The sequence below is a fragment of the Papio anubis genome, chromosome 13 (assembly GCF_008728515.1).
Source record: "Papio anubis isolate 15944 chromosome 13, Panubis1.0, whole genome shotgun sequence".
Taxonomy (NCBI): Eukaryota; Metazoa; Chordata; class Mammalia; order Primates; family Cercopithecidae; genus Papio; species Papio anubis.
Genome location: NC_044988.1, coordinates 105,757,840 through 105,781,927, shown reverse-complemented (window position 1 = coordinate 105,781,927; position 24,088 = coordinate 105,757,840). Strand labels below are relative to the sequence as shown.

The 24,088-nt window shown below is 54.9% G+C and overlaps 2 protein-coding genes across 11 annotated transcripts in view; one reads left to right on the top strand and one right to left on the bottom strand.

Annotated features, from left to right (window-relative positions):
* Positions 1–4,229: 4,229 nt before the first annotated feature.
* C13H9orf163 (chromosome 13 C9orf163 homolog) lies at positions 4,230–5,930 on the bottom strand. Its single transcript, XM_003911077.5, has one exon. It carries the CDS (start codon positions 5,848–5,850, stop codon positions 5,284–5,286), a length of 567 nt encoding a protein of 188 aa, XP_003911126.3. The 5' UTR covers positions 5,851–5,930; the 3' UTR covers positions 4,230–5,283.
* Positions 5,931–6,492: 562 nt separating this feature from the next.
* Positions 6,493–24,088, top strand: part of SEC16A (SEC16 homolog A, endoplasmic reticulum export factor) — a 46,455-nt gene continuing 28,859 nt past the window's right edge. For 3 of the 10 annotated variants that reach the window (XM_009187834.4, XM_009187833.4, XM_009187832.4), the window contains exons 1-4: positions 7,126–7,226; positions 12,738–16,373; positions 18,316–18,452; positions 22,903–23,000. In XM_009187834.4, the coding sequence (XP_009186098.2) occupies positions 7,173–7,226; positions 12,738–16,373; positions 18,316–18,452; positions 22,903–23,000 (3,925 nt within the window). In that variant the 5' untranslated portion in view covers positions 7,126–7,172. Of the gene's footprint in view, positions 6,601–7,125; positions 7,274–7,331; positions 7,838–9,584; positions 9,900–12,737; positions 16,374–18,315; positions 18,453–22,902; positions 23,001–24,088 lie in introns of those variants that run through there. The other 7 variants (XM_021927041.2, XM_021927040.2, XM_009187839.4 and 4 more) reach the window with 7 other exon arrangements.

Below are 24,088 nucleotides of genomic sequence, written 5' to 3'. Positions count from 1 at the left end.
GCGCTGGGCAGAGGCAGACAAGGGGGAGCGCCACACGGCTGCTTCCTACGGTGAGCATCCACCAGCAGCAGCTCCCAGTGGGACGCCAACGTATTCGTCTGCAAAAGTAAAAGTGTTTCAAAACGAAACCTAAACGGTGTGGTCCAGCTTGGTCCCGGTGCATTGAAAGTGCTGGCATCAGTGGAGGTCTGTCAGAGGGGGCATTGCAGGGCCTCCCACGTTACTCAGGCTTTGAAGACGCAGGGTCAGTGAGCAAGCATGCTTTGGGAAAGGCTGTTCTTCAGTCTGCATCTTGAAGGTGGCTGGGTGGTGCCTCACTCACCTGCCCCGACGTGACTCCCGATCTGGCTGCTTTGTGTCTTTGCTTTCCACCTGGCAGCTGCTGTCCTGGCTGTTGCTGCATCTCAGTGTCCTCAGGGGTCAAGTGGGGACCTGGGTGCTGGCCCCGGGCCTGCCATGGTGAGCTGCTGGTGCACGCTGGGCGCATGGTGAGGGCTCAGAAAGGGAACGGCTCTTGTTATCGTTACGAGGTTTTCAGTCGCATTGTTTGTTCTCCACCTGCATGCTGGGTTGGCACAGTTAAGCCTGGTGTCCCCTTCAGCAGGTGTCCTAACCGTCCACATTTTAAGATGGACAAGCCTAGGCTCAGGGAGGTTGCAGGACTGAACTGCAAAGCTTTATTTATGCCCAACAAGGTGCCCAGGGCCTCAGAGGCAGGTTTCTGGTGTTCTTCACATAACCTTGAACTTGTGGCCCATCCCTGGACCTCACAGCAAAGGACACACTCTCAGTGTTTATTAGGAGTTACATTTTCTGCGGCGTCATGCATGATATTTGCTGTGGCTTTTGGTATATCTTCCACTCTATTGCGTGGGATTTTCTGGTGAAAATATGCCCTGGGTCCACACAAACGTGCACATTCTACCACAGCCTTCGTTGTTCTGTTTAGCATTTCTTCATTTAATAAAATGGACCTTAGAAAAGTTATAACTATGGCCAGGCATGGTGGCTCACGCCTGTCATCCCAGCACTTTGGGAGGCCGAGGCTGGAGGATCACCTGAGGTCAGGAGTTCGAGACCAGCCTGGCCAACATGGTGACACCCCCCTCTCCACTAAACATACAGAAATTAGCCGGACGCCACGGTGGGCACCTAGAATCTCAGTTACTTGGGAGGCTGAGGCAGGAGAATTGCTTGAATCCAGAAGGAGGAGGTTGCAGTGAGCTGAGATTGCACCACTGCACTGGGGGATAGAGTGAGACTCAGTCTAAAAAAAAAAAAAAAAAAAAAAGTGTATAATTTTATTTTTTTTCTTTTTGTGGAGATGGAATCTTGCTATGTTGCCCAGGCTGGTCTCAAACCCCTAGGTTCAAGTGATCCTCCCATCTTGGCCTCCCAAAATGCTGAGATGACAGGTGGGAGCCACCGCACCTGGCCAGCGTGCAACTGTTACTTTGGCAGACTTGGAGGCAGCTGTCTGCTTCCCCCTGGTGGCAGTGCTCTGCCAGCGCCCCATAGATCCTCCCGAGTGACCACAGGGCAGGTGAGCGCCATGCTTTCCAAACGGCCCTCACCCCACGCCCAGGGCCATCCTGGGCGACAGTGTTATTACCCTGTTTTACATGTGAGGAGCTGGAGCTCGAAGAGGATAGGCGACTTAGCCAAGTTCACCCATTCAGTGAGCCGGGGCTATGTGATTCCAGGTCCATGTCAAACCACAAGGAGTCGTCTGCCCTCAGAGGACCGGGAGGGCCCACAGAGCTGATGCCATCCAGCCTGGTGACTTTTCTGACAGGGAGACGGCTGCTCAGAGGGGAGAATGGGGTTGTAGGGTCACTTTGCCAGGAGTCAACACCATGGCCAGCCTGGCATCAGATACTTTGCCAGGAGTTAACGCCATGACCAGCCTGACATCAAATACTGGAGCTCTTCCCAGATCCACCCTGGCCCTTTTCTCTTCCCTATCCACAGTCCCCAGGCCACCAAATCCATGCCAGTCACTGAAATCAGCACTCAATGCTCAGGACTCTCTCCTGCCTGACGTGTGTGAACCCTGTGCCGTGCTGGGGCTGTGCCCTCGGGGACTCTCCCGGGTTCTCGGGGACTCTCCCAGGTTCAGCACCTCTTTCTCCTAGGCCATCCAAGGCTGCCTCCTGGGCCCTGGCTCTCCCTAGTCCCTAGCCCTAACCCTAACCTGGAGAGCCTTTGGGGCCCAAACAGGTTGCGTCACTCCTGGCTGAAAACCCTCTGGAAGCTTCCCATACTTACAGACATCACTGCAAGTCTCTTAGCAGGGCCTACAGAGTCCACACCAGCCCACACCCACCGGCCCCTCGCCCCACGGAAGCCTCATGTGGACTGTTCACTTCAGCTAGAAATGCTCCTTCTCCTCCTGCCTGTCCCCAGCAGGTGCCACACGGTGCCCTCTTCACGGGCACATCTGTGACCACCCAGCATCCATGTTCCCCCCGGGCAGAAGCTGGGCCTGTCTCACGGCCACAGCCCAGCTCCTAGCAGTGCCTGGGGTACAGCAGGGGCTCAGCAGACATCTGTGCATGGTTTGGGGACGGAGGACTCGTGGGCTTACCAGGGCCCCGCTGCAGCTCAAGGACACCCAGCAGTTCCTCCTGTGGCCCTGGTGGCCTGCAGTCCCAGGTTACTGTGACATCGACATCAGCCTTGAGCTTTCTGCTTCATCCCTAGTGCTTTTTAGCACCTTACATGGTAAGTACTTGGCTCAATGATTCCAGAAAAATGTTCTCTGATTCCTGCTATGTGCCCAACATGCTTGAAGATGCTGGAGATGAGGAGCGTGACGTTCCTGCAGTAACAAGGTTGCTGGCAATGCCGTCAACGTGCCCCGTGCCTCGGGGGAGGCCTTGTGTGGAGGACACGCTTGCCACCCTGTGAGGTCAGGTCCAGGGAGTCCTTGCAGAGGCCAGGAAAGGGCAAGGCTGTCACCTCCTTTTACAGGGGAGGAGGCAGAGGCTCGGAGAGGCCAGGTAGCTTGTCCAAGGCTGAACACCTGGGTGGTGGCCGAGGGTCTCCGGCTTCCGGAAGCTTGCAGTACAGCTGGACACACGCTAGTTAGCCGACCATCACTGGAGCCATCTTCCCTGTGCTCTGCTAACCAGGTGGGGCCCCAAAAGGCGATGCCTTTGTCTGTGCTGGGAGGAGGCTCTGTGGGGCCCAGTCACCAGCAGCCCAGAGCAAGGGCACATCTGCCAGGGCGAGGCTGCACCTTCAGCCTCACATCAGCCCTGGGAAGGCCTAGACAGTGGACAGTGCTGTCTTGCTGCACACCCCGGATGAGCGGTGTGGTTAGGGTGGGGCTCAGAGGTGAGTAGAACACGGGAAGGCGGTGGCAGCGTGGTGGGCATCTGTTTGCGGACCCTATGTTGTGTGCCTGGCAGGCCTTGTACATGGACGCGAGTGGGCCTGAGGCTCCCTCCACGCTGCCCACCGTGGCCCTGGGGGGGTCTGGCCTTCCCCCACAGAGGTGACTTCCTCTCCTCCATGAGGGTAAGAAGAGGAGGCCTGGCCCACCCTCTGGCCAGCCTGGTGGCATGCAGACAGGGACCCCTTTACTGCAGGGGTCTGACGAACAAATGCCACAGAATAGACTCTAAGGACCCCGCCTCCAGATCTGCTTCCTCTCCCCATTCCGGCTTCCCAGCCCTATTCCCTCCTCCTCCAGGAAGTGTTCCGTGTCAGTTCTTTCCACCTTGGAGGCCTTCATGTTTTCTTGCCTGGACCACCCAGCCAACCTGTCTCACAGACTTCCTCTTCCTCTCTCCAGGCCAAGCCTCCAGCTTCAGTGTCCAGGACTAAGGGTCTGTGTCAGGAGCGGAGGACAGCATCCAGCAGGGAGCAGGCCTGCCCAGTAAACCTCCACACGCACCCAGACATACTTGCCACTGCTATTTTATACCAGGTAGGAAAGAGGGGCAGAGGCTCATGGCGAGGGGCCGTCCTGCGTTCACTGAGACCGCTGCTCTGCCGGGGGCTCCCTGGAGGACCGCCACTGGCCCGCCGGTTGTGAGCAAACAGCCAGGTCCACTCGGCAGCCTCCGGCATTTCAGGCCCCCTATCATAGGAGGCTATAAGCACAGGCTAGGGGCGCTGAGTGCCTGCCTCCTAGACCAGCACTGTCCAGTGGAAACATGACACCAGCCCCATATGGAGTTTTACATTTCCTAGCAGCCATGTCAAAAAAAAAAAAGGTGAAATAAAATTTAATAGTATTTTAATGTAATCTGATACATCCAAGATATTCTTATTTTAATGTGCAATAAAAAATGATCGATTCGATATTTGCATCCTTCACAACCCACCATGTAGTTTACACTTAGAGCGTAGCTCGGTCTCACAGCAAGCACCAGCGGCCCCCATGCCGGACAGCACAGCTAATGGGAGGAGCTGACCTGGCGGAGGCACCAAGGACACACTGTGCCCAAGGCTGTGATGACACAAAGGCAGCGGGTTTCCTGGCACAGCCTGGACGTACACGAGCCTGTCCTGTGTGCTCTGCATCACGCCGTACAGCAGTGGCCACAGAGCTTTGCACCAGGTGCTGATTCCAGCCCACCTAGGGGGGTTCAGGGAGGTGGTGACGTTTGTGTCCAGCCTCCAAGTGTGAGCAGGGGCAGAAACTGGGAGAATGGAGAAACCAGTGGATGCTGCAGGCAAAGGCAACAAAGCCCCACCAGGAATAGTGATGGCCACCACGGGCGGGACACCTCCCAGCACTGGGTGGAGGCCTCTGCTGGCTCGCAGCCAGTCACCTGATGTCCCCATTCGCCCCTGCCATGCTTGTCGTCCTGGCAACCCCGTTTCAGCCCTGAAACGTTTAGGTGCTCATCTTGCTCTATCTTAGAGATGAACACCTGATGCTCAGAGACTAAGGAAGTTGAAAAAGGGCACACAGCATCTCAGGGGCAGGCTGGACCTTCAACAAAAGAGCCTATGGCCCAGAGGCTGGATGGGCTCAGGTGCAGGGTGCAGGAACCCTCCACTCCACACCAGGCTACAAACTGCTGCTAGCTGTCTCCATCACTCAGGATTAGGGAGGCGGGGGGGGGGGGGAGAAGGGCAGCGGGCCCACTGCAGGTGATGTGGTGATTCACACCCCTAGGAGCCAACAGAAGCTGCTTTCTACCATCCCTGCCCTGGGGTCCAGAGAGACCTTGCATTTTACGCCTACGGCAGAATTGGTTTCTGCAGCTATGGTCTCTCCCATAGCTTAGTGCCCACCTGGGTAGGACCACAGGGTTTTGGAGGACCCTAGAAGGTCGAGCCCTGGGCTCCTGGTTCTTGGGTTCTTTGAACTCGTGAGCGGAAGGGGTGAGGCTGACGCCTGAGAGGCAGCACCCACCTCTGCATCCCCCTCTTTGTGAAGGGCAAACGATACCTCCCTCCGCGGAGGGTGCAGAGCGTCTCGACCACCGGGAAGCAGCAGATGGGGGCAGCGGGGCTGGGGCTGGGCCTTACCACGTGCTCCCTAACGCTGTTCAAACAGGTCAGGAATCTGACTCCTGAAAGGCAAATGTTAGCTGAGCAGAGTGGCCCTAGTGCCACGTCAGCCGGACTGAAGCTCTCCCTGCACCGCCTGGGGCTCTGCTGGCGTGGCACGGGTACCACCCCCTCCTTCACCAGCCTCTGCCCCAGCTGGGGACAAGGGTGGCTCCCACCCAGGGAGGACCTTAGCCGCTGCTGGGAGCTCAGCCTCCGGCGATGCCGTCGGGCGGGCACCCCCACCACGGCCCCTGCCCTCTGGAAGGAGCAGCAGAGGAAGGCCGCGGCTCTTCCCTGCCCTCGCCAGGCAGATGTGCAGGTGAGTGGGTCGGGCATGGCTGGCCGCTTCCTCACCCGCTCAGCCTCCCTCGGCTCCTCCGGAAAACCAGGGCACAGATGATAGCGCCCACCTGTTCCCTGTGATCTTCCGCAGCAGGGCGTGGATGCTGCCTGGCCTGGTCTCGGCAGGGGCAGGAGCGCCTACCCGCCTCACCCCGACGCTGGGTCCCTCTGGCCGCCCAAGCGCCCGGGCCCACTCGCCACCGACGTGCACTCAGCCAGGGCTGGGACCCCCACGCCCCTGTGGGGCTGGCGGCCGAGGGGACGAACCAAAAAGGCCGTTTCTCCCCGGGAGGACAGCGGGGCCGGGGCCAGGGTGGGTCTGGGAGGGCCCAGCGCAGCAAAAGCGCAGGGCGGAGCTCGGGGACGAGAAGCCGGAGCGTCCCCCTTGCGAGTCGGCGGAGACCCGGCTCCGCGCGGTGGCCGGGCCGTCCCTCCCTGCCCGGGCCTCTGTGCAGAGCGAAGGGCCAGGAGAAGATGCGTCGGGGAAACCCCAGGACGCTGGACAGGGACTGGCGGTAGCCAACGACCAACTTCCGGCGCCGCTCCCGGCCCGCGGCCGCGCCGTAGCCAGGCAACCAGCGCGCAGGCGCAGTCGGCCCTCCGCGGCCCGCAACCCCGGCCGACCCGGGCGCATGCGCGACCGCCGCCGCCTGCCCTCCAGCCTGCCAGCCCAACGGAAGAATGCGAGCAGCGCGCCGGCGTCAGGGCCCCGCGCTTCTCGGCTCGGCGGAGTAGCCGTTCTCGGTGCGTGAGCCTGCTGGCATCGGTCCTGCAGACTGATTTCCCCCTTGTGGCCTTGATTGAAGAATCCCATCTCTTCTCACATCTTAAAACGAAAAAAGACTGTGAGAAAGCCAGCGTAACCAGGGCGACGTCCGGGGGCGGCCCCGGCGCGCCCGGCCGGGCAGGTGGCAAGGGGCGGGGCTAAGCGGTGAGGCGGCGGACGGACGCCGGCGGGGGCGGGGCCACGGGCGGGGAAGGACGGCCGAGGGGCGGGGCCAAAGGGGAGGGAACGACAGGATGAGGCGGAGAAAGGCGGACGATGGGCGGGGCCAAGGGGGCGGGGGGCGAGGAGGAGGGCAGGGGGCGGGGAAGAAAGGACGCCGGCGAGGGGCGGGGTCAAGAGGGGCGGGACAGAGGAATGAGGCGGGGAGGACGGACGCCGGCGAGGGGCGGGGCCGAGGGATGGGCCGTGAGGGGTTTAATAAGAACGCGTCTGGGCCGACGAGACGAGGGGCGGGGCCAGGGGCGGGGCGCGCGCTGATGTCGCAAGCCGGACACGTCGGCGGCGCGGCGGCCGCGGAGACCGGAGCCGGATGTGCCAAGATGGCTGCGGCGGCTGCTGTGTCTGCGCTCGTCGCCAGCGCCGGGTGGGATTTCGCCCGCGGCTCCTGAGGGATCGGTCTCAGCCGCGCGGGTAGGGGGGCGAGCGCGGGAGGAGGAAGGCGGTGGCCAGCCGGCGGAGCCAGGCCGTGGAGGCCGAGGCGCGGAGGAAAGGAGGCGGCTGGGCCCAGCCCCGAGCGGGCGGCGCAGCTCGGGTCCCGCCGGGGCCGGGCGAGGGGACAGACGTCCGGGCCAGAGCGGGAGGCCGGGCGCGGCGCGGGCCGCGGTGGGATTCGAGGGACTGGCGTGGACCCGGCTGGGCTGCGGTGACGCCGGTTCCCGGGGCGGGAGGCTGGACCCCAAGGCACCCCTCGTAAGACTCCAACTTTTCAAATGAGCGTGTCTTGTCCTCACTGGCTGGAAGGCTTCCTTAGCGATGCTGGTGAAGAGAGACATTTACATTTGGACCAAAGAGTAGAGTTGTTTGTCTGTAATTTCTTGATAGGGCGATCAGGGTGTTGCAACAGAGGCCGAGGGTTAGAAGAGTGTGAGTGATCCGGCTCGCCCCTTTGTGATGAAGTGGTACAGTAGAGTCTTCAGAAACATCAGAGCCATTTAAAGTCAGTTTTCGCCGCTTAAGAACACTTTTAAATGACTTGTAAGTTGGGTGTGGATTGTATATTAAGATTTTGTTTTACATGTATGATGCCGATGTTAACCAAAGAGGTATTTCCCATCCCCCATGTGACAATACGAAGCAAACAGAACCGTAGACAGTTCTTCCTAGAGTGATACTTTTGCAAGTTTCAGCACAATACAGCCTCCCTGCGTTTTTTCGCCACGCCCTTTCTTAGGGTTCTGGTGCTAGTATCTTGTAGACAAGAGGCAAAATAGCGTTTCTTTCTTGTTCCTTGTTCCTCGTTTACTCTTTTTTTTTTTTTTTTTTTTTGAGACGGAGTCTGGCTCTGTCCGTTTACTCTTAATAGTGGTTACTACAGTGAGTCTCAAAATTGTACTGAAAGTTTTCTTTGAGGCAGTGGGCACGTTTTTTTTCTTTTTTCCTTCTTTTTATTTTATTTTTCTTTTTCTGCCAAACCCAGCAAGAGGCCATGGTAGTGGGTAAATGTTAATGTGATTTCTTCTTCTGTAAGCATCTTTCATGAATACCAGGCTGTCCTTTTGGGTCTTCGTCATTTTCAGCAGTGTTAGGCTGCTGGCCTCCTCTGTCAGCTGGCTTCCTTTTCAACATCTAACTGTATGTGGTTGCGATTCTAACTTAGAAGAGTTGGAGTTGAATCATGTCTTTGTGTCAAGCGTCCCATAGTCTGACAGGGCGTCACTAGCAGCCACCGTGAGGGAGACTGTAGGCAGCAGGTAAGCTCAGGGGCTTCCTGGCACACTATTGTTTTCCTCACTTAAAATGTGAAGCCAGGCCGGGCGCGGTGGCTCAAGCCTGTAATCCCAGCATTTTGGGAGGCTGAGACGGGCGGATCACAAGGTCAGGAGATCGAGACCATCCTGGCTAACACGGTGAAACCCCGTCTCTACTAAAAAATACAAAAAACTAGCTGGGCGAGGTGGCGGGCGCCTGTAGTCCCAGCTACTCAGGAGGCTGAGGCAGGACAATGGCGTGAACCCGGGAGGCGGAGCTTGCAGTGAGCTGAGATCCGGCCACTGCACCCTAGCCTGGGCGACAGAGCAAGACTCCATCTCAAAAAAAAAAAAAAAATGTGAAGCCAGTGGCAGCAAGAGAGGGGTGTGCATGCGTTTTAAATACCTCAGTTCTGTAGCCAGAACTATACTAAAAAGAGTTTTGCTTAGGTATCCGCATGTCCACATGATTACAAGGTAGTTTAACTGACTAACTAGTTTATGAATACTACATCTTCAAGATCAGCTGGTCTCTTTGAAACAGTAGAAGAGTTAGATGACTTGAGATTACAGAATAAAATTCCCTGTAGTGTTGACATAGGTGATAGGCAGTTGCATTGTTTTTCTCCCGGTGAGTAGAGAAAAAGATCAAAAAAATCAGTTCAAGTCACAAGATTGTTCCAAATGAAGCTAGCATGTTGCTAAAAAGCTCTCAATTAGGGAGCATGAGGGTTGGAATGCTCCTTGTAAGTGATAGTGTTTGCTATAAAAAGAGTTCTTAGTCTAGGAAAGCTACAGAATTTTTTTTTGAGAAGGAGCCTTGCTCTGTCGCCCAGGCTGGGGTGCAGTGGCGCGATCTCAGCTCACTGCAAGCTCTGCCTCCCAGGTTCACGCCATTATCCTGCCTCAGCCTCCCGAGTAGCTGGGACTACAGGCACCCGCCACCACGCCTGGCTAATTTTTTGTATTTTAGTAGAGACAGGGTTTCACCGTGTTAGCCAGGATGGTCTCGATCTCCTGACCTCGTGATCTGCCTGCCTCGGCCTCCCAAAGTGCTGGGATTAAGGCGTGAGCCACTGCGCCCGGCCACGCCTGTTAAACAGCAGTTGGGATTAGGACATCCCAGAATCCACTGTGAGTAGAATCTCATAAGATTAAACCCAGGGTTTTCAGGAAAAAATAATCACATCGATTCTCTCATTTTATAGACAAAAATACATTGCAGAAAGAGAAGTGGCCGCCCCGAGCCACTCACCTGGACGCTCAGTTTTGCTCTTATAGCAGCAGCCGAGGAATAAACCTCTAGGCCCATGTTCTGTGTTTAAAGCAAACAAAAGCTGTTGAGGACGGTAAGGATCTTCCCAGGGGAAGGCCGTGTCTTGAGAGATGAGGTAGGACTTCTGTTCTCCTGGCAGCGGAGTTTCAGGAGGCGCTTGGAAGTTTGCGTGTTCTGGCCATGGTTGCAGGTGTCACTGTGTCTGCTGTGGCAGCTGGTAGGACCAAATGGAAGATAATGCCAGTGCACAGATCGGAGGGAGATGCTCTGCCCGTTATCCTTTCAGTCCATGTAAAATAGAGCTGTGAACATTCTTTGTTTTCAGATGAGAGCCTACAACTTCAATGAAGCCTTTGCTACTGTTCCTAATAGTAGAGTTCCGTTAGAGTCAAGTGGATTTCAAGGTGCCTGTCAGTTGGAAAGCGTCCCCCGTTGGCAGAGCAAAGAGCGTGTGTGGGCAGTGACAGTGTTGACGCAGTAGGTTGACAGGACTAGTTTTTAGGTCAGCATAGGAACTTTAATTTGTAAATAACTTTACTTAAAATACATTGATCGGTGTTGTCTTCTTTTTTTTGAGACAGTCGCACTCTGTTGCCCATGCTGGAGTGTTGTGACTTGAACAAGGCTCACTGCAGCCTCAACCTCCCTGGCTCAAATGATCCTCCCGCCTCAGCCTCCCGAGTAGTTGGGACTACAGGCACTCCCCACCACGACCGGCTTTTTTTTTTTTTTTTTTTTTTTAATGAAGATGGAGTATTGCTGTGTTGCCCAGGCTGGTCTCAAACTGCTGGACTCAAGTGATCCTCCTGCCTCCCAAAGTGCTGGGCTTACAGGTGTGAGCCACTGCCCCTGGCCAATGTTTTCTTCTTTTATCGGAATATCAGAAAGATTTCCAACGATGAAAACAATATGCATCTGCAGAAATGGGTGGATTGGCCGGGCGCGGTGGCTCACGCCTGTAGTCCCAGCACTTTGGGAGGCCATGGCAGGCAGATCACAAGGTCAGGAGATCGAGACCATCCTGCTAACACGGTGAAACCCCGTCTCTACTGAAAATACAAAAAATTAGCAAAGCATGGTGGCAGGTGCCTGTAGTCCCAGCTGCTCAGGAGGCTGAGGCAGGACAATGGCGTGAACCCGGGAGGCGGAGCTTGCAGTGAGCTGAGGTCGCGCCACTGCACTCCAGCCTGGGCGACAGACCGAGTCTCCCTCTCAAAAAAAAAAATAAAAAGTGTAGATTAAACTCCAGAGTCCTCCCCTTTGGTTTAGTTTTTCCTTTGATTGGCTAAACTTATCTGTTTGTTCATGAGGGTGGTGCTGAGAAGAAGAAAGATTGATAGAAAGAAATGAACTTTCCTAAAGATACAGCACTTGAATTTTTGCCTTAAGAGGCCAGGTTAACTGTTCAAGTTTGTATCTAGTATATTTTATTTAAAAATTGATGGAGGTTTTTGCCCCTTTGTTTTCTATAAGAGGTTTCTTGGCAATTCTGCCTCATATTGAAAATTTTGGAATTTAGTCTGTCCCTTGTAAAGCTGCTTTAAATTTCCTGGGCGTTTCCATTCCAGGCATAGTTACAGCTCCAGTTCAAAGGTCACGTTGTCTTGCTGGTGGTCCTTTCAGACCTCAAGCCAGTCACAGTACAAAAAATGAGACCTGTGAAGAGGTGTGATAAAAGGCATTTAGATGAATGTATTTACTTTGCAGCTTTTTAAAAAAATGATTGTGTCACTTTTTATTTATTTATTTTTTTAAACAGAGACCGTCTTGCTCTGTTGCCCAGGCTGGACTGCGGTAGTACAATCATAGCTCACTGCAGCCTTGAACTCATGGACACAAGTGATCTTCCCTCCTTAACCCCCTGAGTCCCTGGGACTGCAGGTGTGTGTCACCATGTCTGGCTCACTTTCTTCTTTTGTAGAGACAGGGTCTTGCTATGTTGCCCAGGCTGGTCTCGACCTCCTGGGCTCTAGCAGTCCTTCCACCTTGACCTCCCAAAGTGCTGGGATTACAGGCATGAGCCACTGCACCCAGCCTATTTTGCAGCTTTCATAACTATACTTCATAATACTCTTTCATCAAAGAAAATAGAAGAATGAATTGTAAACTTTTGTATCCTTTTTGAAATTTAAAATTAACATGTATACAAAGTATGATATAAAGTTTTTCTTTTTTTTTTTTTTTTTTTTTGAGCTAGGGACTCACTGTGTCACCCAGGCTGAAGGGCAGTGGTGCTGTCATAGCTCACGACAGCCTCGACCTCCCAGGCTCGCGCGATCCTCCTGCCTCAGCCTCCTGAGTAGTTGGGACTACAGGTGTGCACCACCACGCCTGGCTGATTTTTGTGTTTTTTGTAGAAACAAGATCCCACTGTTGCTCAGGCTGGTCTCGAATTCCTGGGCTCAAGTGGTCCTCCTGCCTTGGCCGTTGAAAGTGTTGGGAGTACAGGCATAAGCCACCACATCTGGCCAGTTTTTCTTTCTTAATAGAAGAGTTGGCTCTTCCTCCTGGATCTAGGGATGGTTTGCAGGAAAACGTTGAGTATCTGTGGGTCTGGTAGCGTATCACACTGGTGTCCAGGTTCTGCACCATCCCTGCTGTTGTGGCGGAGGGCCGCGGCAGTGATGGGCCTTGTGACTAGAGGATCCCAGAGGAGGGAGTGGCCATCTAGACATACTCCATCAGCTCGCGGCCAGGCCATCCAGGGCACGTACTCTGTCCACTGCCCCCCAGAGCAGCTCCTCAGGGACAGGTGTTCTCTGCTGGGGTGGGGTATAGGGGAGAGAGAGTCCTCGGGATTTAAGTGACGTGAAATCATGTTCAGTGTTCCTCTTTTTCCTTAGTTTTCCTGATTGCAGCTAGGACTTTGAATATATGGATTTTATGCTGATTGTCTCTTTTTCTTTTTCAGCCCCAATTAAGGAAAAGCTGTATTCTGCTTCCTTCTGTAAGCAGCATCGACTTGTGCAAGAGTTCAGTCATGCAGCCGCCACCCCAGGCGGTCCCGTCTGGTGTGGCTGGGCCACCTCCAGCCGGGAATCCTCGGAGCGTGTTCTGGGCTAGCAGCCCTTACAGGAGACGGGCCAATAATAATGCACCAGTGGCTCCGATAACTTGCCCGTTGCAGCCGGTCACGGATCCATTTGCTTTTAGTAGACAGGCGCTCCAAAGTACACCGGTAGGCAGTTCGTCCAAAAGCAGCCTGCCTGTCTTGCAAGGCCCAGCCCCGTCAGGCTTTTCTCAGCACCCCGGTTTGCTTGTGCCTCACACACATGCCAGAGATAGCTCTCAGGGACCCTGTGAGCCCCTGCCTGGACCTCTGATACAGCCCAGAGCAGATGCCAGTCCGTTTTCTGGTGTGTTGACACCTTCAGCACCTCCTGGGCCTGAGATGAACAGGAGCACAGAGGTCGGTCCCAGTTCAGAGCCTGAAGTTCAGACTCCGCCATATTTGCCTCACTACATTCCAGGAGTGGATCCTGAACCGTCTCATGGGGGCCATTCTCATGGGAACATGCCTGGGCTCGACCGACCCCTGAGCAGGCAAAACCCACATGATGGTATGGTCACCCCAGCAGCATCCCCTTCCTTCCCCCAGCCTCGTCTGCTGATGGCGGGACAGTGGGGGCCAGTGCAGGGAGGCCCACAGCCCTTGGGGCAACATCGTTCACCCTGCCCTGAAGAACCTGTTCCCAGCGGGGTGCCCTGTGCCACCAGCGTTCCTCATTTCTCCACCCCGTCCATCCTACATCAGGGCCCTGGTCACGAGCAACACAGCCCTCTGGTGGCTCCCCCAGCAGCCTTGCCCAGTGACGGAAGAGACGAGGTGGGCCACTTGCAAACTGGAAGCCACCTGGCCAATAACTTTGATCCTGAAAATACATTCAGGCAAAATCCCAGAATTGTGAATCATTGGGCAAGCCCAGAGCTCAGGCAGAATCCAGGAGTGAAGAAGGAGCACCAGCCCACCTCTGCTCTTGTGAACCCCCTCGCCCAAGGAGATAGCCCAGAACACCGCACGCACCATCCACTGGGGGCTGGGGCCGGGGCTGGCTGTGCTCCGCTGGAAGCGGACTCGGGAGCCTCAGGAGCTCTGGCGATGTTTTTCCAAGGGGGAGAGACAGAAAATGAGGAGAATCTCCCATCTGAAAAAGTAGGCTCATCTGGTCAAGCAGACTTTGACGATTTCTGCTCCAGCCCTGGACTGGGCCATCCGCCTGCACCTGCACACATGGGGGCAGGCAGCCTCTGCCAGGCCCTTCTCCCAGGCCCCAGCAATGAGGCTGCTGGTGATGTATGGGGTGACGCAGCGGGCACAGGGCTGCCGGATGCCAGTGGCTCGCAGTATGAGAATGTTGAGAACTTAGAATTTGTTCAGAATCAAGAAGTTCTGCCAAGTGAGCCCCTCAATTTGGACCCTTCCTCCCTGAGTGACCAGTTCAGATATGGGCCCCTTCCTGGGCCAGCTGTGCCCAGGCATGGTGTTGTGTGTCACGCCGGAGCCCCTGACGCCACGCTGCACACAGTACACCCTGACAGTGCGTCATCCAGCTACAGCAGCAGAAGCCACGGAAGGCTCTCAGGCTCAGCCAGGCCCCAGGAGCTGGTTGGCACGTTCATCCAGCAAGAAGTTGGAAAACCTGAGGATGAAGCTTCAGGTAGTTTTTTTAAGCAAATCGATTCTTCTCCCGTAGGAGGCGAAACAGACGAGACCACTGTGAGCCAGAATTACCGGGGCAGCGTGTCCCAGCCCTCAACCCCAAGCCCCCCGAAACCTACAGGAATATTTCAGACAAGTGCAAATAGTTCTTTTGAACCGGTAAAATCCCACTTAGTTGGGGTGAAACCATTTGAGGCAGATCGCGCCAACGTGGTTGGTGAAGTAAGGGAGACCTGTGCCCGCCAGAAGCAGTGCAGACCAGCTGCCGCCCTGCCCGATGCTTCTCCTGGCAACCTGGAGCAGCCACCAGACAACATGGAGACCCTCTGTGCACCCCAGGTCTGTCCCCTGCCTCTTAACTCCACCACGGAAGCTGGGCACGTGCTTCCACACGCAGGGGCGCCGCCCTTGGATACTGTGTATCCGGCACCGGAGAAGAGACCTTCAGCCAGGGTCCAGGGGCCCGTGAAGTGTGAGAGCCCAGCAACGACTCTGTGGGCGCAAAGTGAGCTGCCAGATTTTGGAGGCAACGTCCTTCTGGCCCCTGCAGCCCCGGCGCTTTATGTGTCTGCGAAACCTCAGCCACCTGAAGTTGTTCAGCCTCCAGAAGAGGCGATGTCCGGGCAGCAGTCACGGAAGCCAAGCTCGGCGGCCCCTGTGCAGAGCCGAGACGGCATTGGTGCTTCGGAGAACCTTGAGAATCCTCCCAAAATGGGAGAGGAGGAGGCCCTTCAGTCCCAGGCGAGTTCTGGTTATGCAAGTTTATTATCCTCACCGCCCACTGAGTCTCTGCAGAATCCGCCAGTCTTGATTGCCCAGCCTGATCACAGCTATAATCTGGCTCAGCCCATTAACTTTCCTATGTCCTTATCGAACTCTAATGAGAAGAATCAGTCCTGGAGAGAGGCTTTGGTGGGGGATAGACCTGCAGTCGGCAGTTGGGCTCTCGGTGGTGATTCTGGGGAGAACAATTCTTTGTCTGGGATTCCAACCGGCTCTGTCCTGAGCTTGTCTCTGCCTAGCAGTGTTGCCCAGAGTAATTTTCCACAAGGTTCTGGTGCTTCCGAAATGGTTTCTAATCAGCCTGCTAATTTGCTGGTTCAACCACCATCCCAGCCAGTTCCAGAGAATTTGGTTCCGGAAAGTCAAAAGGATCGTAAGGCAGGAAGTGCTCTTCCCGGATTTGCTAATAGCCCTGCTGGAAGCACAAGTGTGGTGTTAGTTCCACCTGCACACGGCACCCTGGTGCCTGATGGTAATAAGGCAAACCATTCCAGTCATCAGGAAGACACTTACGGAGCCCTAGACTTTTCCTTAAGCAGGACTTTGGAAAATCCTGTAAGCATGTACAGCCCATCCCATTCTGACAGCCTCGCTTCTCAGCAAACTGTTGCCAGTCATCCCAGACAATCTGGGCCCGGGGCACCTAACCTTGACCGTTTTTATCAGCAGGTCACGAAAGATGCCCAGGGCCAGTCTGGCCTCGAAAGAGCCCAGCAGGAGCTGGTGCCACCCCAGCAACAGGCTTCCCCACAAGTACCCAAAGCCACGTTGTCAGAGCTGTCAAATCCAGAGAGTCTGCCAGCACAGGGACAGGCCCAGAACTCAGCACAGCCACCAGCAAGTCTGGCTCCGGCTGACGCAGGTCAGCAGCTGCCGCCTCGGCCTCCTCAGTCCTCTAGCGTGTCGCTGGTGTCCACCGGCTCCGGCCAGGCAGCGGTGCCGTCAGAGCAGCCATGGCCACAGCCGGTACCTGCACTTGCCCCCGGCCCACCGCCTCAGGACCTGGCCGCCTACTACTACTACCGCCCTCTGTACGATGCCTACCAGCCTCAGTACCCCTCGCCATACCCACCGGAGCCTGGCGCAGCCTCCCTCTATTACCAGGTAGGGTTGAGTCGCGTGTGTAACCCACTTTTCTCTCGTTGCTTTGACCAGTTGACTCACTCATGGTGTGTTCCCTAGTCGTATTTGTTCGCTTGGTTCCGAGGTCACCCACAGTCCCGCAGGTGTGAGAACAGTATTCCAGTAACGCTTCCTGTGGACAGGGCTCCTGACTCCAGAACTTGCTCTCCCAACCACAGGCCACCCTTAGTTCACACCACACGTTAGCATCTTGAATTGCTTATAATACCTGCTTAGGATTTGAACCAGCCTCCCCAGCTAATGTGACAAAAAGAGCCCTCCATTTCCTGTCTCCCCTGCTCCTGCTGGCTGTCTGCAGACAAGTTCTGTGTTGCACGCCTTGGGAAGCTGGGATGGCCCCTGGAAGCTTACATCAGAAGCACTGGGCATCACATAGTTCCTTAAATGCCTCCTGGAGATTAAACACACGGAGAGAAAATAGTCCGTTTTGGAGCATGAGCTGCACGCAGCAGCTGAGTGAGGCGGGGTCCCGCAGGCTCCTCTCAGCACGTGGTGGCGTGGGCAGTGGTGCGGGCTGTGGCTCGGGCAGTGGCTCAGGGACCGGCTGTGCTCATGCAGTGAGGCGGGGTCCCGCAGGCTGCTCTCAGCACGTGGTGGTGCAGGCTGTGGCTTGGGCCTGGCTGTGCTCATGTAGAAGATTCTTCTGTGCCTTTTCACAGGGACTCCAGCTCATGAGTGACGTTTGAGTTAGGTTCCGCGTAATCCTGCAGTCGTTCGAAAAGTGTCTGTGTACACATTTGATCATTATTTGCTTTTCCTACCCTCTAACCCAGTTCAACATACACTGATTGGGTTCACCGATTCAGTGTCACTCCGGGTAGAAGGTTGTGTGATAGGGAGTTGGAAAGCCGTGGTCTTGCAGTATGTAAGGCCAGTTGGAACCAGACTTAGGGCCACACAGGAAGGCCTTGCAGTCAGAAGGGCACCCGCCCCGAGGAACAAGCTGCCGTGGCTGGCTGGATACTGTCCCGGGGAATGGGGCTGGGCCTCCCCTTGGGCCTCGAGCATCACGGTTTGTGTGCGTATGACCAGGTGCACACCTGACCCCTCAGACCTGTGTAGGTTCCAGAAGGAGCCCAGGTACTTTTTATTTCCATACAAGGACATTCAGCTCTGCTGGGAGCCCTGGGATGGGGCTGGTGCAGAGCGAGGGGGAAGCCGTGGCCTCACTTCGGGTCCTTTGTACGGTCCTCCTGCTGCGAGCCACGTCCCTCCGCGGAGTGCACTCCTCCCGCCATGCCTCTTGCTGTGGTGTCTGGGTGGCCAAGGACGAGTCCGCTTTGCTGGGATTTCACGTTGCCTGCCATCCAGCGGTAGCCTCGAGGCTTTGAGGCCCCTAAACATGAATTCTGGCATGTGCCCAGGGCACTGCATGTCTGCAGATCCTCATGTGTCCACGTGGCCCGCTTGGGGACAGATCTGTGGCCACGAAGTGGTTGGTGATGGGGCTGAAGCCTCCCGAGAATAAAGCACGGTCCACTTTTAGAGGCTGCTCCTGGCTGTGGCTCTGTTCACTGGGACCCTGGTTCTCTGACTTCATGGTGGCGGCATCTGAAGCAGGACACGGGGGTTGTTCAAATCATGGCATCTCCACACTGGACTCGTCAGGAAGCAGAAACCTAACAGCCCCTTCCAGAAGTCGCCACAGGCCCCTGGGGTTGTCTGCTGACATGCTGGTGCCCTGGGTCCATCCAGGGGTCTCGTGAACAGGGCCAGCGCTGTGGGTCTTAGGACGCCCCGCTGCCTGTGGTACTTTGGAGGTCTGTGTGGTTGTGCATGAGGGAAGGGCCACACTCAGTCCCACTGGGGAGCAGCCGTCTGCGATGTTTGCAGCTCAGGCTGGCTGTCGAACGAGCTTGCTCTTGATTGGTATCTAATCCTACCCAAATGCTTCCTCCCACAGGATGTCTACGGCCTCTACGAGACTCGATACAGGCCCTATGACAGTGCTGCATCTGCGTACGCCGAGAACTACCGCTACCCCGAGCCCGAGCGGCCCAGCTCCCGAGCCAGCCACTCCTCGGAACGGCCACCTCCCAGGTGCGGCCATGCCCACCCTGGCTGCCCCTCTGTCACACTCAGACCCATGACTGTGTTGCTTGCTATGGGGATAACAGTGGCTCGAAAAGTTCTGTATTTCTGAAGAATTATACAAACTTATCTAACGTATGTTTACATTTTCTCGGTATGGACAAATTGTAGGATGTGTTTTTCAATGAAATTAAACACTGCCCCGGGTGGTCATTGGCTGTGCTGGTCAGTTAGCGTTTGGCCCCACCTCTGCTCGGGCCAGACCCTGCTCAGGGCTGCAAAGAAGCAACCTCTGACTTGTCCTGGAGCCCCTCTGGCCGGGGCTCGTCTGTTGGTCCGGCCATTTGCTAATGGGGTGTCCGGGCTCCCCAGAGACACGGCAGCTTTTCACAGGTCTGCAGAGGCCTGGGAGGACTGGTCACAGGGGTGACTTAATTCTTAGACCTGTCCAGCTGGCTACAGAAAGCAGGGCCTGAAAGCCTGTGTTTCCTCTTATTTTTTTTGTCTTTTGAGGCAGGTCTCACCCTGTTGTCCAAGCTGGAGTGTAGGGGTGCTGTCTTGGCTCACTGTAGCCTTGACCTCCTGAGCCCCGGCAATCTTCCCACTTCAGCCCACCGAGGAGCTGGGACTACAGACATGCCCCACCAAACCCAGCTAATTTTGTTCATTGTTTTTTGTAGAGACTAGGGTCTCACTATGTTGCCCAGGCTGGTCTCGAACTCCTGACCTCAAGGGATCCTCCTGCCCTGGTCTCCCAAAGTGCTGGGATTACAGTCATGAGCCACTGCGCCCGTCCAGCCTATGTTTCTCCTTGACGTTGCCTCCTCTGATTGAAGGCCAGCCATGCCTCTGTTTGCCATTACAGAAGAGGGGTTTGGAAAGACCTGTGGCACTGTGCCTTCAGCTGAGTAGGCCCTTAAGCCAGGTCAGAGTCCTCCCGGGCCCTAGAGCCGAGGAGGCCGCTGTTGATTTTCATCTCCACTCAGGAGGTGCGCAGAGCCCTGCGAGGGGTGGGCATCGTCCTGGCCACCGCGCTAGGCTGCGCCTTCCAGGGCCTTAGCTGCACCTGCTCCTTGTCAGATCTGAGGAGAGACTGTCTCACAGGCAGAGGCTCCCAGCCAGGGGGTGTTGCTTCTTAAACTTGGTAATAGAGAAAAACTAGTTATTAGTGAAGACTTTGTACCTGCACTGGTGTTTGAAAGGTTCTTCCTGCTTATTCTTAGAGGTTTTTAGGAGCTTATCTGAAGACAAAGTTTCTGTGTGTGAACCTCTGCCCACGCGGCTAGCCCTGGTGTACTCGGCTCCAGGGCACACACTGGGCCATGTGCAGCTGGATGTTGGAGGTGCTTTGTGAAGCAGGCGGCACTGTGAGGCTTCACCTCTCCGGAGGCTGTAACTGTGAGAAAATTCCCAGGGTTTGAGCTACTGTGTGTCACCCTGTCACTTGGGAAGCGGGGTTTGAAGTTAAGATCATGTTCCGATTCAAAGCCTGCCAGGTCCAGCTGAGGGTGAGCGGGCAGGTATTTCCTAGAGGCCCTGAGAGGCGAGAGCACGGAGGAGAGACAGCCAGGGAGGTTCTCACCGTTCCGTTTTCCTTCTGCTGGCCGCCCTGCCAGGCTCACCTGGGAACCGATTCTGAGAGGTCAGTGGTGGCTCATGATACAGAGAAGGACTCTCACCAGAGGTGGGGTCAGGTCACCACAGGAATGACGTTGTCACCGGACCCACAGGCTCACTCTTCCTTCCCGTGTTCGGATCCTGCGGCTGCCTTCAGCCCTGGCTTGTGCAGGCTCTGGGAAGTCCTCTCTGCTCCCTCCCCAGCTTTGGTTGGGGAGCACATGTCTTGTGCGTGTGTTCAGCCTCCACGCTTGCGCGTGGCATGGACTCACCTCTTTGGGCCTGGTGTGGTCCGATCCCCGCAGGCACTGCCGTCTCGGCCTTGTTTGTTTTTGAGACTGTGTTGCTCCTGGTGAATGACTGGGGTTGGAAAGGTCGGCTGAGGAGACAGCGGCTCCTTGGAAACCCTGAGTCAGATAATTTCTCCAGAACCTGCTGTGGCCCACATGAATGTGACAGGCCCTGGAGTGGCCACTCAGGCTGTCGGTTGGCAGGGCTTGTTACTGTGGCTGAGCAGTTGGATGTAGGGGACAAGTGGGCTTGTTACTGTGGCTGAGCAGTTGGATGTAGGGGACAAGTGGGCTTGTTACTGTGGCTGAGCAGTTGGATGTGGGGGACAAGTGGGCTTGTTACTGTGGCTGAGCAGTTGGATGTAGGGACAAGTGGGCTTGTTACTGTGGCTGAGCAGTTGGATGTAGGGGACAAGTGGGCTTGTTACTGTGGCTGAGCAGTTGGATGTAGGGGACAAGTGGGCTTGTTACTGTGGCTGAGCAGTTGGATGTGGGGGACAAGTGGGCTTGTTACTGTGGCTGAGCGGATGTAGGGGACAAGTGGGCTTGTTGCACAATGTGGCTGAAGGCAGACAGATATGAGGACAAGTGGAGGAGAAACATTACTGTAGCTGAGCACTTGGATGTAGGGGACAAGTGGAGAAACTGTTACTGTGGCTGAGCGGCAGTTGGATGTGGGGGACAAGTGGAGAAACTGTTACTGTGGCTGAGAGCAGTTGGATGTGGGGAGCAAGTGGAGAAGCATTACTGTGGCTGAGCAGTTGGATGTGGGGGCAAGTGGGCTTTGTTACTGTGGCTGAGCAGTTGGATGTGGGGGACAAGTGGAGAAGCATTGCAATGGCTGAGCAGTTGGATGTAGGGACAAATGGAGAAGCGTTACTGTGGCTGAGCAGTTGGATGAGGGGACAAGTGGGCTTGTTACTGTGGCTGAAACGTTGGATGTGAGGACAAGTAAGGCTTATTACAATATTTCGGCAGGTGGATGTAGGGGACAAGTGGGCTTGTTACTGTGGCTGAGCAGTTGGATGTAGGGGACAAGTGGAGAAACTGTTACTGTGGCTGAGCAGTTGGATGTGGGGGACAAGTGGGCTTGTTACTGTGGCTGAGCAGTTGGATGTGGGGGACAAGTGGGCTTGTTACTGTGGCTGAGCAGTTGGATGTGGGGGACAAGTGGGCTTGTTACTGTGGCTGAGCAGTTGGATGTAGGAGACAAGTGGGCTGGGCGCGTGCCTCCCAGCAACAGCCCCGTTTGATGCAGAGGTGCTGCGCCAGCCGAGCAGCCAACCTCCACGGTGGGTGCGGCTCCCGTGACGTCTCCCGAAGGGGCGTGGGAAGGGCCACATTCTAAAAATGAAATATTGTATGAAAATTATAAGGTGCTCTTACAGCCTTTCAAGAGTCTTTTTAGGTCTCACCCTTTTAGCCAGGCTGGTATGCAGTGGTGCCATCATAGCTCACTGCAGCCTGGAAACCTGCTGGGCTCAAGCCATCCTCCTGCCTCAGCCTCCTGAGTAGCTGGGACTGCAGGTGTGTGCCACCATGCCCGGCTAATTTTTTTATTGTTGTATGGAGACGGGGTCTCACTGTGTTTACCAGGCTGGCCTTTCAAGAATCTTGACAGTACCAGAAGGTCTGATACTTGATCATTGTACTAACTCGTGCTTTTCCTGTGGTGAGAGTCAGGATCATGGCTTGGTCTACAAAACCAGCCTTTCTGGGGTATGTGTAGGATTCTGACACCACGTCAGCTCCAGGAGACCTGAGGGGGAGGTGGGGCCCTTCGAGTCCCGCTCCAGAAGCACACACAGGGGCTCCGACGGGGTACCCTGTGCGCATGCAGGGAGCACCAACAGCCAGCGGTCTGTGGTCGAGGCTGTGAAACTGGCATTTTAGGTTGGTTTGAATGGCTCAGTGAGACCAGGCACCGTGCGTGGGTCACTCCTGCAATCCCAGCACTTTAGGAGGCTGAGGTGGGTGGATCACTTGACTCCAGGTGTTCGAGACCAGCCTGGGCAACATGGTGAAACCCCATCTCTATGAAAAATATAAAAAATTAGCCGGGTGTGGTGGCGCATGCCTGTAGTCCCAGCTACTCAGAAGCTGAAGTGGGAGGATCGCTTGAGCCTGGAAGGTGGAGGTTGTGTTGAGCTGAGGTTGTGTCACTGCACTCCAGCCTATGCGACAGAGTGAGACCTGTCTCGAGAAAAAAAAAAAAAAAAGCTCAGTCCATTTTGTCTTCTGCTGAGCATAAAAATTCTAGGACCTATTTTAGCATTGACTTTTCTAGGCTACAGCAATGAGAACACAAAAAGGGTCAGTTCTTTTTAGCCGACGGCTCTGAGTTATTTTGCCAAGATGAATTTGAATTAGCCGCGTGGTGGGAAATTCCACAGTCTCATCCTTGCCACTGTTTTGAATCTTCTAACTGGAATTTTTGTACAAGCAAAGTGCTCTGATGAATGCCTGTTGCTTTGGGAATTATTTGTATTGGCTGATGTCACACTTTAAGAAATAGGTAATTTGCTTTTTAACAGCACTGTGTGTTTTTTCAGGCAAGGGTATCCTGAAGGATACTATAGTTCCAAAAGTGGATGGAGCAGTCAGAGCGATTACTATGCAAGTTATTACTCCAGCCAGTACGATTATGGAGGTATGTCGAGGAGCTCCAACCAGCTGGCCTTAGCAGGTGCCTTGTGCAAAAGACATTGATGACATGCAGCCCTGGCCAGCCAGCGCCTGCTGGTGACTTCCAGGAAATGTCCCCTTTTATTAGTCTCTTTATGTTTTTGCCCAAGAGCCAAAATAGTTGGAAATACTTTGTATTTGGAAATAATTATATTGATATGTTTCATTACAGAATTTCATCTTAATCTTAGCATGAATGCATCTTTGTCATATTGGCAGATTTCTCTGATTTTCTAGCAGAGCATAACCAGCAGTTCGAGAGCTGCTGTGTCCACATGTGCCTTCGTAAACATAAACGGATGAAAAGGAAGTGAAGTGAAAAACTATCTCCTCAGTTCCACCAGCCACGTTCCCCGCACTCCTGACCGCAGGAGGCTGGCAGCTGCTGCCTGGGGCAGTGTGGATGTGGGCCACGCCCACCGGGCAGTGAGCTGGGCACTCCCTGGCGGCGGCCAGCTGCAGCCCTCCATGCAGTGTGTGCGGCACAGTGGCCATGTCCCAGGAAGAGCCTCCTCTCGTCACTCCTGCCCTGGCTGTGACCTCTCGTGCTCTGGGCCCTGAATCCCCTTGACAAATATCAAGCATCCTCTTTGATATTTGCCCCTGTTTTAAATATAAATTTGAAGAAGAAAAGACATCTTTAGAAAAGATGATAAAAGACCTTTTAAGAACTTTTTCTTAATACTTGCTAAAAACACTTGCTGAAAATGGTATATCCATTTTGTTTACAGCCCTTTTAAAGTAACCTTTTAATATTGAGATTTTTTTTGAAAACCTTATGAGTCACATTAAGGTGAAGAAATAGTAGTAAAATTTACAGTTAGGGGATTAACTAGTAAAAAGCAGCAACCGTCAAAGTGAACTAGCTGGGCGCAGTGGCTCACGCCTGTGATCCCAGCGCTTAGGGAGGCCAAGGTATGGGAGAAGCACTTGAGCCCAGGAGTTGAAGAACAGCCTGCAAAACATAGTAAGACCCCATCTCTGTTTAAAAAAAAGAAGAAGAAGAAAAAGGACTTACTAAAGAAATCTTGGCCGAGCGCGGTGGCTCACGCC